The sequence below is a fragment of the Microcebus murinus genome, chromosome 6, assembly GCF_040939455.1.
Source record: "Microcebus murinus isolate Inina chromosome 6, M.murinus_Inina_mat1.0, whole genome shotgun sequence".
In the NCBI taxonomy this organism is placed as follows: Eukaryota; Metazoa; Chordata; class Mammalia; order Primates; family Cheirogaleidae; genus Microcebus; species Microcebus murinus.
In genome coordinates this window covers 29,806,544-29,820,803 of record NC_134109.1, presented here as the reverse complement: position 1 = coordinate 29,820,803, position 14,260 = coordinate 29,806,544, and the positions used below count along the sequence as shown (strand labels likewise).

At 37.9% G+C, this 14,260-nt stretch overlaps 1 protein-coding gene across 8 annotated transcripts in view; it reads left to right on the top strand.

Moving 5' to 3' along the window:
- Positions 1-14,260, top strand: part of SIPA1L1 (signal induced proliferation associated 1 like 1) — a 350,098-nt gene that overhangs the window by 264,034 nt on the left and 71,804 nt on the right. For all 8 annotated transcript variants that reach the window (XM_012756105.3, XM_012756102.3, XM_012756107.3 and 5 more), the window contains 4 exons: positions 1,967-2,070; positions 5,184-5,341; positions 12,278-12,851; positions 13,459-13,733. In XM_012756105.3, the coding sequence (XP_012611559.1) occupies positions 1,967-2,070; positions 5,184-5,341; positions 12,278-12,851; positions 13,459-13,733 (1,111 nt within the window). The remainder of the gene's footprint in view (positions 1-1,966; positions 2,071-5,183; positions 5,342-12,277; positions 12,852-13,458; positions 13,734-14,260) is intronic.

Genomic DNA, 14,260 nt, shown 5'->3' with positions numbered 1-14,260 from the left:
TTTTTCTAGTTCATTAATTTTGCTTAAAATTGACTTGAAACACATGGAAGTACATGTCAAAGCTGACACATTCACTTTAAAGTTTTAAAATGTAGTAATCCGTTCTACAGATATTTATAGCAAGGGTCCTTAACAATAGATAAGTTCTTTATGCTCAAGACCTGTCTCACATAGTTCAAATGAACACTTTATTATAATAATATGCAGGTTTTTTTTTTCTTTTTTGGTGATCATTAATGCTTAGAACATATTTTTCTTGGATAGTTACATGTTGGTACATATTTTTGCAATTTTTGAAAAGTCTTCTTTGCTTTGTTCTATATTTAGCCTGTTTTTAAACCTTTGCATTTGAGACTCGGGATTCTAGAACATCTTTAGAAAGCTGTCTGCAAGCCACAATTGTAGTTTATTCTTAGAGCAATACCTAACGGCAATGGAGCTACTGCATTAGAATTACTGGGGAATGTCTATTAAAGAATAGATACCTGGGCTGGGCACAGTGGCTCATACCTGTAATCCTAGCGATTTGGGAGACTGAGGCAGAAGGATTGTTTGAGGTCAGGAGTTTGAGACCAGCTTGAGCAAGAGCGAGACCCCCGTCTCTGCAAAAAATAGAAAAATTAGCCAGGCCTGATGGTGTGCACTTGTAGTCTCAGCCACTCTGGAGGCTGAGGCAGGAGGATCACTTGAGCCCAGGAGTTTGAGGTTGTGCTAAACTATGACGATGCCACTGCACTCTAGCTGGGGCAACAGAGTGAGACCTGTCTCAAAAAAAAATTTTTTTTAAAAGGGGAATAAATTCCTCTGGGAATCTGCTTATTAATCTAGCTTTCCAGCTAATGCTGTGCACACTAAATTTTGAGAACTGCTGCCTTTTGGTATATGCTAAAGGCTTTGTCTTATAGCACCATTCTCTAAAATGCAGTAAAGTGCTTTGATACTCAAAAATATGGGTGATGGAGGTTTGAATTTACCAAGAGAAGAATGAAGTATACTTCTCTTTTTGTTGCAACCCATCAGTCCAGGTCCTTTGAGTCTAAATAGATGTTACCATTCAGTTGGGCAGTTAATAACTCTGGCTTCCAGGTATTTGTGGGCACATTGATTCTGAAACTTTACTAATGATTAAGGCAGTAGAGAGGGTTTTTCCCTTAAGTTGAGAGCACAACATACCTAAGTCTGTAAAAAAAAATTTGGGGGGACATTGCTATAATCCCTTTGTTCTTCAGTGTTAATGATCTTGTTAAATTACCATCTATTTTGTGAAAAACAAAACAGTTCCCTTCCTGGAATTGGAAGTATTAGAAAAGGGGTTCTTATAATGTCTGTGGACAGAATTCAGGGGTCTATGAACTTGGATGGGACATACTTTTATCTTTATTTTCACTGAACGCAAGTTGAAATTCAGCATCTCCTTCAATTATGAACATCAGCCACAAACCACAGTAGTCTATGCTCTATCTGTGATTTTATTTCCAATACAAAGCACAGATATTTTCATATCATATTTGTTATTGCAGATATCTTAAAATACTGTTTGTGCTCATCACTTCCTCAAGATTATAGCACATATTAGCAATTGCTAAATCTTGTGCATATCATTTTTTAATTATTTGATAATTATGTTTTCAAATATAATTGATTTCTTTTGAAATCTTAAGTATTTTATAAATAATAAGTATTTATCTTATTGAAATCTTAAGTATTTTATTTAATCTTAAGTATTTTATCTTAAGTAAGTTTTACAAATATCATTCTGAGAGAGGATCCAATCTATAGGCTTCACTAGGTTGCCAAAGAGGATCAGGTACCAAAAACTGGGTAAGAACGCCTAGAGTGCTCTTGTTTAGAATCTTTTCATCCTAAATCATTCCCTTTTTTTTTCTTTTGAGATATTTCTCTTAAATGAATTATTTTTTCTATTCTTATAGTCATCTCATCATTATATATATTTTTTTAACTGTAGCCGACTCCACTGGAACCCATTCTCTGTACACAACATACAAAGACTATGAAATTATGTTCCATGTTTCTACCATGCTGCCATACACACCTAACAACAAGCAACAGGTAAGAGATCCTCATGTTATTTGTGTTTTCACCCTTGTTTCATTTTCCCCAGAAGCCTAAGTGGCAAATTTGTAAAATCTTAAACCAGAATTTCCTGTTGCACCTGTCACAGCAGCAGGAAGCTTTGTGCTTTGTGGAAGTAGGAATAGCAAATGAGCTGAAAACAAATGAAGAGACACAAATTCTAGGTTAACAGCCAGCTGGATGGCTTTGTGAATTAATCATTTGCTTTTCACCCATGGGGATTGAGATTCTCATGAAATCTGAAGAGAACAAGTTGAAATCATTGGTGATTAGATGACTCTGCAGGGTTGCAAAGAACATGTACGAGTGGGTGCAGTTTCATCTCAAGAGGCCAGTGCACAAAGTGAGAAAGTAGTGACGTTTCATTTTAGACTTCAAAGGAGATTTAGCATACTGACTTAGAGGAAAGTCAAAACAATTGTCAACAGAATCTGAGAATAATATTCTTTCATAACCTGTTTATCAGGAGATAGCGAGGAACATAGATAACGATTGCATGTGCATGCAGCATACACAGAGTTCCTCTTAAGATGGTCTAAAAGCTCAATGCCTATTTACTAAAATGTGAGATAGTTAAAATGTGGAAACTAAGAAGTGACAGATTGTTACAGAGTAAAATGGAAACCACCAATATTGTTTTAGAGAATATGTATGCAGTAGTTGTTATCAAAAAAGTGTTTCAAAATAAACAATACCAAACTGAAATTTAGAAGAACCAGAGAACTAACAAACTCTCCTTTCAATATCAGTGCACTTTTACTTTCGACCTTAAAATGGGTACAGATTTTTGTTATTGTCAGTTGTGCTGACAGTGGCCAGCTGCAGAACGAATCACATCCTCTTGCACAGAATTTAACCAAATTTATCAGTTTAGGTTTGATTAAATCACAAATCTAGGTAACAGAAGTGTGCCTTTCATGATCACTAAAATAATCAAAAACAGGAAGCAAAGCAATGAATCAGCTTTAAATCTGAAATAAACCTATTTTAAGATAAACTGCCAGATTCATGCTTTGTTGACAATTTGTTTTATACAAATTCCAAGTTCTAGATCTCTTGGAAAGGAAAACATCATGCTAAGAAATATTCTAGACTTCTGGGCCAGGCGTGGTGGCTCTCACGCTTGTAATCCCAATACTTTGGGAGGGCAAAGCGGGAGAATCACTTGAGGCCAGGAATCCAAAGCCAGCCTGGGCAACATAGGAAGACCCTGTCTCTACAAAAATTAAAAAATTAGCCAGGTGTAGTGGCACACACCTGTAGTCCTAGCTACTTGGGAGGCTGAGGCAGGAGGATCCCTTGAGCCCTGGAGTTTGAGGTTGCAGTGAGCTAAGATAACACCACTGCATTCTAGCCCAGTAACAGAGACCCCATATCAAAAAAAAAGAGAAAGATATACCATATTTCTTATTCTGACCAGTCAGTAGACAAAAAATTTCAGAACATTAGGCTGTTCCGGCCTGATCACTCAGAAGAGAAAGATGAAATTCATGAAGCTAAAAAATTCAGTAACAAGATTCAATTAATTGTTTTTCTAACTAAATGAGTTGAAGTGCTGGGCAGAAAGAGTTGGCATTTAAATGTACAACTATCTAAATTATTTAATTTTAAGGTCTAATTAAAGCAAAAGTGTTAGGATCTCATCAGAATGAGAAAGTAATTGGCACTCTACATATTAAGAAGTTTTCATTCTCGAGCTAAAAATTTATTTACTTCTAGAGAGATTGCCTTATGCTTGGAAAAAACAGAACATATCTTTTTCTCATGAATTTTTAAGTGCCATTTTTCATTACATACAGTGTGAGAGGGTTAAATGGATTTGTTTCTATTTGAGTTATTTCTTATTATTTTTGGATATCAAGCCATATTTTGAAGAAAGAATGACATTCATTGCACAAAAAGACAATATCCACAAAAAAAGATAAAAATTTTTTAAAAAGACAATGACATCATCTATGCAGGAATGGCATAATACATGGATAAATAGTATTTGATTTTGGTATGTCCAAGATTAAGTAGATTAATCTTTAATTATTGTTATATTCTGTATAGCAATCAATACAGACCAGCCTTTATTTTCATGACATTAGATTATATATCATGTTTAGAAATCAAGTAAACTGCCTAATTAGAAGACAATTAGAGGTGCTTTCAGATTCCTAAAATACATTTCCTGAATATTTTGACTCCCAATTCTCAACCCTAATCTAAAAGGCTGTTGTTTCTCCCAGCTGGCAGCCAATACTAGATCATTGATTTTACTGGTATGTGATTTGTGTGCTCTAATATCACTAGAGAATTTAAAAAACCAAAAAGCTTTATAAGTATCAGTTTAGTTTATATAAATGTCACACTGAGTTGTTTTTCTCTTTTGAGAGCCTCCATACAGTAAGCATGTATGACAAATACAATTTTGTTGAATTTTTCTTTTTACTGTTGCACCAAACCCCTGAAAAAGCACTGACTTAGGATGATTTGGGATTCCTGAATTTGAAAGCCATTCAAAATGCCATTTAATGTGGAACAGAAGGTGGTCTTAAGCAGCTTTCACTGTAATTAAAGAAGCTGTTTAAAATTTTAACCTGCTTTTGAATTGTTACAACATTCTGGAATATTATTAATTTCTCCTTTCCCAGCTGTAACACAGAAAATATATCCAAAAACACCTTAGCTACATTTTCTTCAAATGAAGCCAGTTAAACCAGAACATAAATTGCATTGTAATTACTTCAGCCATTCTCATCTCTAAAAATCTTCCCTATGGCAAGTTTCTTTCTTATGTGAAAATGGAACAAAACTGTTGTTATGGAAACTGAGAGATGCTGGGACTTGGCATAACATGCCAGATATTGGTTAGATCTGTTTGAATGGCTATATGTTTTACGCAAATTTCAGAATATTCATTTCTGTGTTCTTCCTTGGAGGGAATGATAAGACAGGCTGAAATATTGACAATAACTGTGTAGATTACCTGCCCAAATACGTGCTGATTAGTAATGAATGTTTTAAATACAGTTACATAAGGGAATTTGGGAGAAAAAAAAAGCAAAGCATTGTTATTTACGTTGGTTGCTTATTTTTTCTTGTAGCTCCTACGGAAGCGGCACATCGGAAATGATATTGTAACAATCGTTTTCCAAGAGCCTGGAGCACAGCCGTTCAGCCCAAAAAACATCCGGTCGCACTTTCAGCACGTTTTCGTCATTGTCAGGGCGCATAACCCCTGCTCAGAAGGTGTCTGTTACAGGTGTGTATCGGTGCCACAGCAGTGGCTTGGTGGACCTTGGCTGGTGGTCGCACAGAGGCCCCAACCAGCTCTGCTTTCTAAAATGGCAATGGGAAGTCCATTATTATTTATTTTTGTCTTTAAACTGTGCACGCGGGTGGCCGAATTCACATGATGATGTCATCGGATGGCATTGACATCCCTCAGACATATTGGTTAGACACCTGCCGTTTCCATTTGCACCTCCTCCTTAGGTGATGTCCTTCATCCCTACCATCTGGTCACCAGCTAACTAATTACTCATATTGCTAATTATATTTTTCTCTTGGCATAGCTAAAGCAGAGAAGAATGATTATAATAAGTAGGGAAGAGAAATTCATTTTTTGAAAGACTATTGTTATTAAAAAAGCCCAAACCCTTGCTTCAGACTTAAAGTGATTCACACTAACACTTCTAACTACAAGCTTGGAGGCATTTCTATGCTTTATTAAGCATTTGTGAAATTGTTTCGATGTCTCTTGGATCTTCGAAGAATTTTTATGCCCGTGAGTTTTTCTAGCCACTCCTAAACTACAGGATGTAAATTTATAGGCATCTTTCATTAGGGGTGCTTTGGTGGGAAAGTTTGGAGATGCATTGATTTGTACTCATTTTATTTAAATCTACCTTTCCCCAAGTGATACAGCTAGAGTAATTCAAATGCTTTTTTACCATTTAAAACCTCTTGGTCCCAACTTTCTCCACCACGAACATTCATATATTTATTTACTTAGACCTACCTGGTATCTGAACTATGCAAAGCAGAAAAGTTTCCTAAGGAGTGTCTTGCTCTCGTAGTATAGAGAAGTGTGGAGTCATGATAGGCTGAAGTTAAGGATATTTATCTGAGAAGATGGGATTTGGTGTGTGTTTACAGCACAAATGGATGGAATTCAGTGGGAAAAGAGAAATCATTGTAGGAGTGCCCAGTGGTATGGACAGAAGCAGAGAGACAGAAAGAGGGTGGACAGCACCATAAGAAGGCTGCCTAGCACTGGCATAAGAAAGGTAACTGGGCAGTGCTAGGCCATCAAGGTTGCACTGTATAAATAGAATTTTAGAAAAATTTATCTGATGTCTCCATGCAAGGTAATTTATACACGTAAAGGTAAACTTGGAGGTTGTTGCTGCCCATTTTTACTTTTCACATATTCTTTATCCGGCCCTTATCAGATATATGTGAGGCACTATTTTAGGCCTTGGGATGTAACAGTAGAACAAAAAGAGAAAAATTGCTATAATGGATCCAGAGGTGAAGTCCTGAAATAATGTGGTGTTATGTATCTCCCTGGGGACTGGAAAGTTCATACAGGAAAAAGTAACTTGATTCAGACTAATTCCAGAGGCCAGTTAACCTTGAATACTCATGAGGTCACCAAGAACACAGAAATCAGTTACTAAACCAGCATACTAAAGCTTATCCTATGACTAATAAGAGAACCCTCCAGTTTTATTTTATTTGTATCAGTGCAATGAGCTTAATTGTCTGGTCCCAGTTGATAGAGCAGATTAGAAGCAAAAAAATCTAAAAGAAGAATGATCAGTCAGTGGCAAGTATATACTGAAAACATCAGTACATGATTACTGATAGAGGAGGTACAAAAAAACTCTTAACACCCAATATACAAATTCGATAAGCGTAGAAGTCTGGAGTCATTTGGTGGTGGCCCCCCCTTATTTCCAGGAGATTTGTTCCAAGACTCCCAGTGAATCCCTGAAACTGTGTCTAGTACCAAATCCTGTATATATTGTGTTCTTTTCTGTGTATACATACCTATGATAAAGTTTAATTTATAAATTAGAGTAAGAGATTAACAACTAACAGTAAGAACAGTTATAACAAAATACTTTAATAATAGTTATGTGAATGTGGTCTCTCTTTCTCTGAAAATATCTTGCTGGTGCTGTACCATGGGTAATTGAAACCACAGAAAGTGAAATTGTGGATAAAGGTAACTACTGTATACTTCACTCACCCCTGGGGACTTCACTTTATAAAAACACAGTGTAGAATGTCATCATTTTTCAACAATGAATGAATTAATGGATCTAGGCATTGATCATCAAAAGCTGTAAATGTCACAGAAAGAGACAAATGTGTGCCTCATGATGGAGGAATACATCCTCACCTATGAATTAATTTTGCCCCTTTCCCCCACTAATTTAAATCTGAATCTGATCAAGCCTCTAAACAAGCCAACTTATGGGAACTAGAAAGACAGAGGAACATGTTTGTAGTTGACAAAATTCAGACTCTGGACAACTCTGTACAACAAACAGCCCAATTTCTTCAACAGATAAATTAGAAGAAATATAAGAATACAAGAAGTGGAGGAGAATCTATAGAATAAAAAGATTTTTAAAGATGATGGAATTAATCACAATTTGTGGACCTTACTTGGGTCCCAGTTTAGATAAAAAGACTATAAAAAACTCTAAGGACTTCTTAAACAATTGGAAATTTGAGCATCAACATACCATGTGATGAAAGAATTATTAATTTTAAAACTAGGATAGTAATAAGTAGTTATAATAATGATCCTGAGTCTTTAAAACATGTTAAATTGTGGTCAGTAGCTATATTTAGGAAGATGGAAATATATGTTACTCCTCTCAGAAAGGTTTCTGTACCCAGTAATTAAAATGTAATAAATGTAAAAGGAGTCAGTATGATGTAGTGCAGAAAGCACTTGGAATTAGACCAGATTGTTAAACTTCTTAGATCTTAAATTTCCCTTTCTGTGCAGTGGAAAGTTGCTTGACATCTACTTAAAATCCCATAAGTAAAGTATCTAGCATAGGCAGAGAGGGAGTGTGGTCTGTGGACATGAAATGTCCACGTTTATCTTCTTTCTTCTCTTAAAAAAAAAAGAATTTGCAAGCTTAAACCAAAGAGAAAGAAATCAAAATGGGTCAAGTGGTGGAAATTTCCTTCAGAAGTTCTATTCCAAGCCATAATTAATCAGCATCCTTATTGTCCAATGCAGCTGACCTCTCTAAGGCAAGAATCTGAATATGTCACTCTCAGTGCTTAAAAGCACTTAGGGAAGAGGTCGGACTCCCAGCCTCCCATATTGCATGGGGTCCTTCAGGTCTGGCCTCCCGTCTCTCAGTTTCTACTGGCACCTCTACCAATTCCCACCCCACCCCTGCCTCACTCTGGTGGAGCTGGTTACCATCCCCCAGAATGTACGTGCTCTGCCCCTCCTTTCTGCACACGCTGCTCTCTCTAGCTGGAATGCCTCTCCTCACACACTCCCCTGCCTTTCCTTCATCCAGTGAATCTCTGCATTTTTCTTCTATGGCAAGGCTCCCCGGTTCTCCCAGGACTAGATAAAGTGCATTTCCTAAGCATTGCCAGTAGCACCCCGGGCTTCAACAGCAGAGCACTCAAAGCATTGATTGTAGCCTCCACCAGACTTTGAGTTTCTGGAGTGCTGAGCCCTTGACATACTCAGCCTTGATCCTCAATGTTAGCACAGAACCTAGTGGTACAGTAGGTGCTCAGAGAGTGTTTGATGACTTGATGAATGAATGCTGTTAGAAATCGAGAGAATGATTAGCATATGTTTGTTCTGCCACTGATCTTTCCTGTCATTTGCCCAGGTCTGCTTTTTAGGAAAGCTTCCCAAGCCATCTTTCTGACCCAGGCTCCAAGAAGGGGAAATTTCCGTCTACTATTTTGATGTTGTCTATGTCAACTTCCTTTTAAATTTTGAACTGGGAATTGTTTACTGCTGTGTCCATTGTGCTTCCAAAGTTCAAGTGTTTCAACTTTGAAATTATTAATACTTTTTTCCATTGAGATTTATGTTCTGGAGATTTCCTGTGTACCCCCTTAAAATTGGCTTTGAGTATCAAGACTTGTAACTTCATCCAAGGTCTTTGATGCCAACAAATGTTACATGGTCCAGATCAACTAGAAACAGCCCCATGGTGGTCTCTTCGCATGTGACTCATGTGAATGGTCCTTTTTAGCAAGCACCTCCGGGAGTGGAAGGTTTCAGAACATTTCCTCAGAGGGAGTAAGTGTGGTCTCGTCATGGAGCACTCTGTTGGGTGTCCAGAAGCTTCCATTCCAGTCCTGGCTCTCTTTAATAGCAACTCTGGGCAAATCATTTCACTTCTCTGCCTCTGTGTCCTGGAGAAGTGAAGAATTTGTACCAGCTGTGCAAACGGAGGTTCAGGGATATGTCAAACCACAGAGTAAACATGGGACACCTTCCTGGTCCTTCAGTGTGCTTAAAGGTTTTGGAAGGAGAACATATTTTTATGTTAAAATGAATACAAATATTTTCCAGTAAAGTTGCAAAATCGAGGTGTGTTTTAACATGAAACTCAAGATTTTATTGGAAGAGTTTGAAGAACACTGACTTCTCCAAGTTTCCTTCCTGGGCTAACTTTCTGTAATGTATGAGCCTCTGAGTTTCTGTCGTCTGGATAACCATCTTGACTAGAACATTCTAGTCCTCAACAATGCTGGTTAAATAAAGCATGGCTAAAATGTTAAAGAATGTATTATTTCTAAAAAAAGATACATTATTGCAAAATAGGCTAACATGAATGTAGCAAAGCAGAGGCCCTTTGGAATCTGCTTTTTAAAATAGCAAGAACTATTTATAATTAATATATCTTAGGTATTTATATATAGCAAAAACTAAGCTTCTGGAAAGGCTCATTTTCTTAAGGAGGCAAAATATTTTATTTAACTTAAACCAGGCCTTATTATCAAGAGTTCAGAATTTGTGGCACCTAAATTAATGAGCTTTTAACCTTGTAGAAACCTTGAAAGTTAGATTTCTCCAAAACAGAATCCTTTATTTGAAAAGAACATTCCAGGGTATCATCTTCCTCATCTTCTTTCTGTAAGGATTCTATTTCTGATGATGCAAAGCTGATTTTAACGTCTGTATCATTTACCTCCCTACCACAGTGAATCATTGATAATTATATGTTAAGGATCCAGTTCTTTTTCCTCGCAGTTTATTCTAGATGCTTCTAATTATTGGTAGGTTTTTGGTATGTGTTTGTCTAAAGTTCTATCAATTAGTGATGAGATCTGTAGAAAGCCAGTGAGTCTAACAGGCACGTGGATGGAGGGTGCTCATAACCACATATCCCCCCAACCCATCCCTAGCATTTCCTCTCCTTCTTTAAAATAAAACCACAGCTGTTTTCTGGGAAAGAATAACGATTGAGTGAAATTAGCAAGAAAAGAAATTGCCAATTTTAAAATGAAAGGTATTACATATTTTGGGATCCTTATAGGATTTCCTCTTAGAAAATCTAGTAAATCTGGATTTCAGCATCTTTTGCTTGACTTTAAAAGAAAAAAAATAACACGATCAAATTAAAATTATACAGCTGTCAGCATTCAAGCCAGACAGTTCACAATAGACAAGAAAAATTGCCTTTCTAATACATAGCGGTATAATTAAGCCATAATGCATATCGAGGTTTCTGTGCATTCTCTTCTCCAGTTAGAAGATGGAGTGTCGCTTGCCACCTTTCTTTGTCATTAAGTGAACTAGTAGGCTTTTTTGGTTCGTTTTTTTAAATAAGCTTGTGAAAACCAACAAATAGGCCATCTGTGGCATCTTACAGTGTCAATTTTCCATTTCACCAAAAATATAGTTTGTATCCCAAGCTTGCCTATTTTTATTTTTTTATTTTATTTTCACAAGAAATAATTATTTTTTGAAAAGCAAAGCTGAATATTTTAAAGCAAACTCTGTTTGCTTTAAATGAAAAAATGAACCAGAGCTCTTCAATTTTATTTGAAAGATACTCTATGATGATGTCTTTTCTAGGAGTTCAGAAGAAACAGACTTTTACATTGCTCCCCTAAAACTTAAAACAATTGTGTAATTTACTCACTTTGAAATAATTTGGAAGGAGGGGTGTTGGTGTGTTAAAATCATCATTTCCAGCCATGTCAAACTCTGCTGAAATCTTGGAACATGATGTAAAACACACTGCTCTCCATTTCCATTTAACTTCTGCTGTTTTCGGAGAACTGAATTTTGTTTCTTTTGAAGCTAAAAATAATAGGTTGTCCCAGATGTTCATATAGTCCTTTTCTTAGGCCCATTTTTAGTCAAATATTAATATATGCAGAAGAAATGACTACAACAGGCTTTCTTATATCTTGCTTAAAGGAATAGGAAAAGTAAGATGTTTTTCTCTCAAATAGGTTGTCAAGAGTCAAATACCAAAAGTAGAGAATTAGCACTAAAGAATAGCTCAGTTTTAAAATATGATTTTAAAGCACTGTTGCCATTATATAAAGATCACACTCGTTCTGTTACTCAAATTCCAATTTTCATTTTAAACTTATGCTTTAATCTGGTTGCATAATGCCTCACACGTAGGCCAACAAATACTGAATTTTATTCAAATTTAATATCCTTCTTTTATGCCATGCATCTTCTGATATTTTTATTATAAACTATCTACTTAGAGGCATTCTGTCTAAAGTGAAGAACACATTTGTGTTCTTACAGAATCTGCTTATTATGAAAGGTCACGTGATTGTAGTAACCTCTGTTGAAAACAGTCTGTAGATATTTAAAATGTCACATGCAGAATATTTCAGTAAATCCGTTTTCTCATGGAATTATGGTTAGTTTCCTATCTGTTAAAAAAAAGAAAGTTAATACTTCAAGCTTTTCGGGTTTTTATGAGGTTTTTGGCCTAGAGAAAACATTTATGTTCTATGATCCTAATTGTGGTTGAATGAAAAAGTGAGTGTGCTTATATTAAGCAGAATGTATGTTGTTTCTTGTGGAAAAATGAGCAGCTATTTTGCTCCAAAGGTATACCTTTGTCTTTGAGAAAGTATATTTTATTCTCAAGTTGTGAGACTGAGACATATTAACATGCCTCTTCCTCTTTGATCTTTGCTTTTTGTCTCTTAGTGTGGCCGTCACTAGGTCCAGAGATGTGCCTTCTTTTGGGCCTCCCATCCCTAAAGGGGTCACTTTCCCTAAGTCAAACGTGTTCAGGGACTTCCTTTTGGCCAAAGTGATTAATGCGGAAAATGCTGCTCATAAGTCAGAAAAGTTCCGGGCCATGGCGACTCGGACCCGCCAGGAATACCTGAAAGATCTGGCAGAAAAGAATGTCACCAACACCCCTATTGACCCTTCTGGCAAGTTTCCATTCATCTCTCTGGCCTCCAAGAAGAAGGAAAAGTCTAAGCCATACCCAGGAGCTGAGCTCAGTAGCATGGGAGCCATCGTGTGGGCCGTCCGGGCCAAAGACTACAACAAGGCCATGGAAATAGACTCTCTTTTGGGGATCTCCAATGAGTTCATTGTCCTCATCGAACAGGAAACAAAGAGCGTGGTTTTCAATTGTTCCTGCAGAGATGTGATAGGGTGGACTTCAACTGACACCAGCCTCAAAATCTTCTACGAACGAGGAGAATGTATTTCAGTGGAGAGTTTCATTAACAATGAGGATATCAAAGAGATCGTCAAAAGGTTGCAGGTGAGTCATTTCCTTCCACTCACTTATATACAGTTTCCCTTTCATTAAGCTTTCAGTGCAGACTAGAGCCAAGTTACGGAAGCTTGTACTGTCTTAATAGCTCCTCTGAAAACTCCCTTGAATAAGTGAAGCAGTCTGAGTTTATCTCTGGCTTGTGTTTTCCACTATGTTTTGGAATAGTAGCAGAACAAATGGGGGAGACGCGTTGCATGTATGTGTTGGAGACCTGTTTGCATGTGACCCTACAGTGCAGCCCAGCCCATCTGGTGATGGCGATGAACAGAGTTGTTTGAGTATCTGCCGCCCTGAGTTGTATAAAGGCAAAGTGAGTAGCAGAGTAGGGTTTCTTTTTGCTGCCAGCTCCCTGTAGGTCGCTGTTAGAGGTTTCCTTATAACTTCAGGGAAGGCTTTGAGCTTTTTGGATGCAACAAATATGTTCCTTTTGGCCTAATGAATAGAGACTAGTGAAGGGGAAATAACCAGACTGCTCTTCAGCTGACAGCAGGGTATTCAGAAATAGCCCTGCTTGCAGTGTTTTTCCAGTTCCTTGTCCACCCCTTAATCCCCTAGTGCATTAAACCACAGTCTCTTTTATTTCCCCGTCTAGTTTGTTTCAAAAGGTTGTGAATCAGTGGAGATGACTCTGCGAAGAAATGGGTTAGGGCAGCTTGGCTTCCACGTCAACTACGAGGGCATCGTGGCCGACGTGGAGCCCTACGGCTACGCCTGGCAGGCAGGGCTGAGGCAGGGCAGCCGCCTGGTGGAGATCTGCAAGGTGGCGGTGGCCACTCTGAGCCACGAGCAGATGATCGACCTCCTGAGGACCTCCGTCACGGTGAAGGTCGTCATCATTCCACCCCATGACGACTGCACCCCGCGGAGGTAGGTCTGAGCGGGCACCTGTGGGCCTGAGTGCGGAGGGCAGGGTTTGTGTCCCATGGAGAACACTGCTTCCTAGCCAGTGGGGGAGTAGGGTGTCGTGAAGAGCAGTAGGTTACATGTGGCATAGAAAGTCCATCCGTGGAAAATCTGACTCAAGATGCAGCTCCAGTTCCGCATGTGGCAAGCAGCAGCTGGAGAGAATGGCTAAGTGGGACCATTCCCGGGTTTTACATCTCTGATTTATAAAGTTGCCATTACAGATTGAGCAGTCTGGTAATATCCATCTTAAGCATCTTACACCAGTAGCTGAGAAACATTGAACACTTCACATGAAAAGACACTCAGATGCATGAAAAGATGCATCTCAGTCAGATTTTCTTCTTTTGTGTTCCATGGTGCTCTTAGTCTTTTCTAGCTCCCATCTGTACCAAATTGCTGTTGAAAACTCAGAGGACTGTTTTGGTCTTTGCTGGGCAGCTGAATATGACTTACCAGCCTTTTTCTTAAGTGCATCTGCGTGTGCTGGG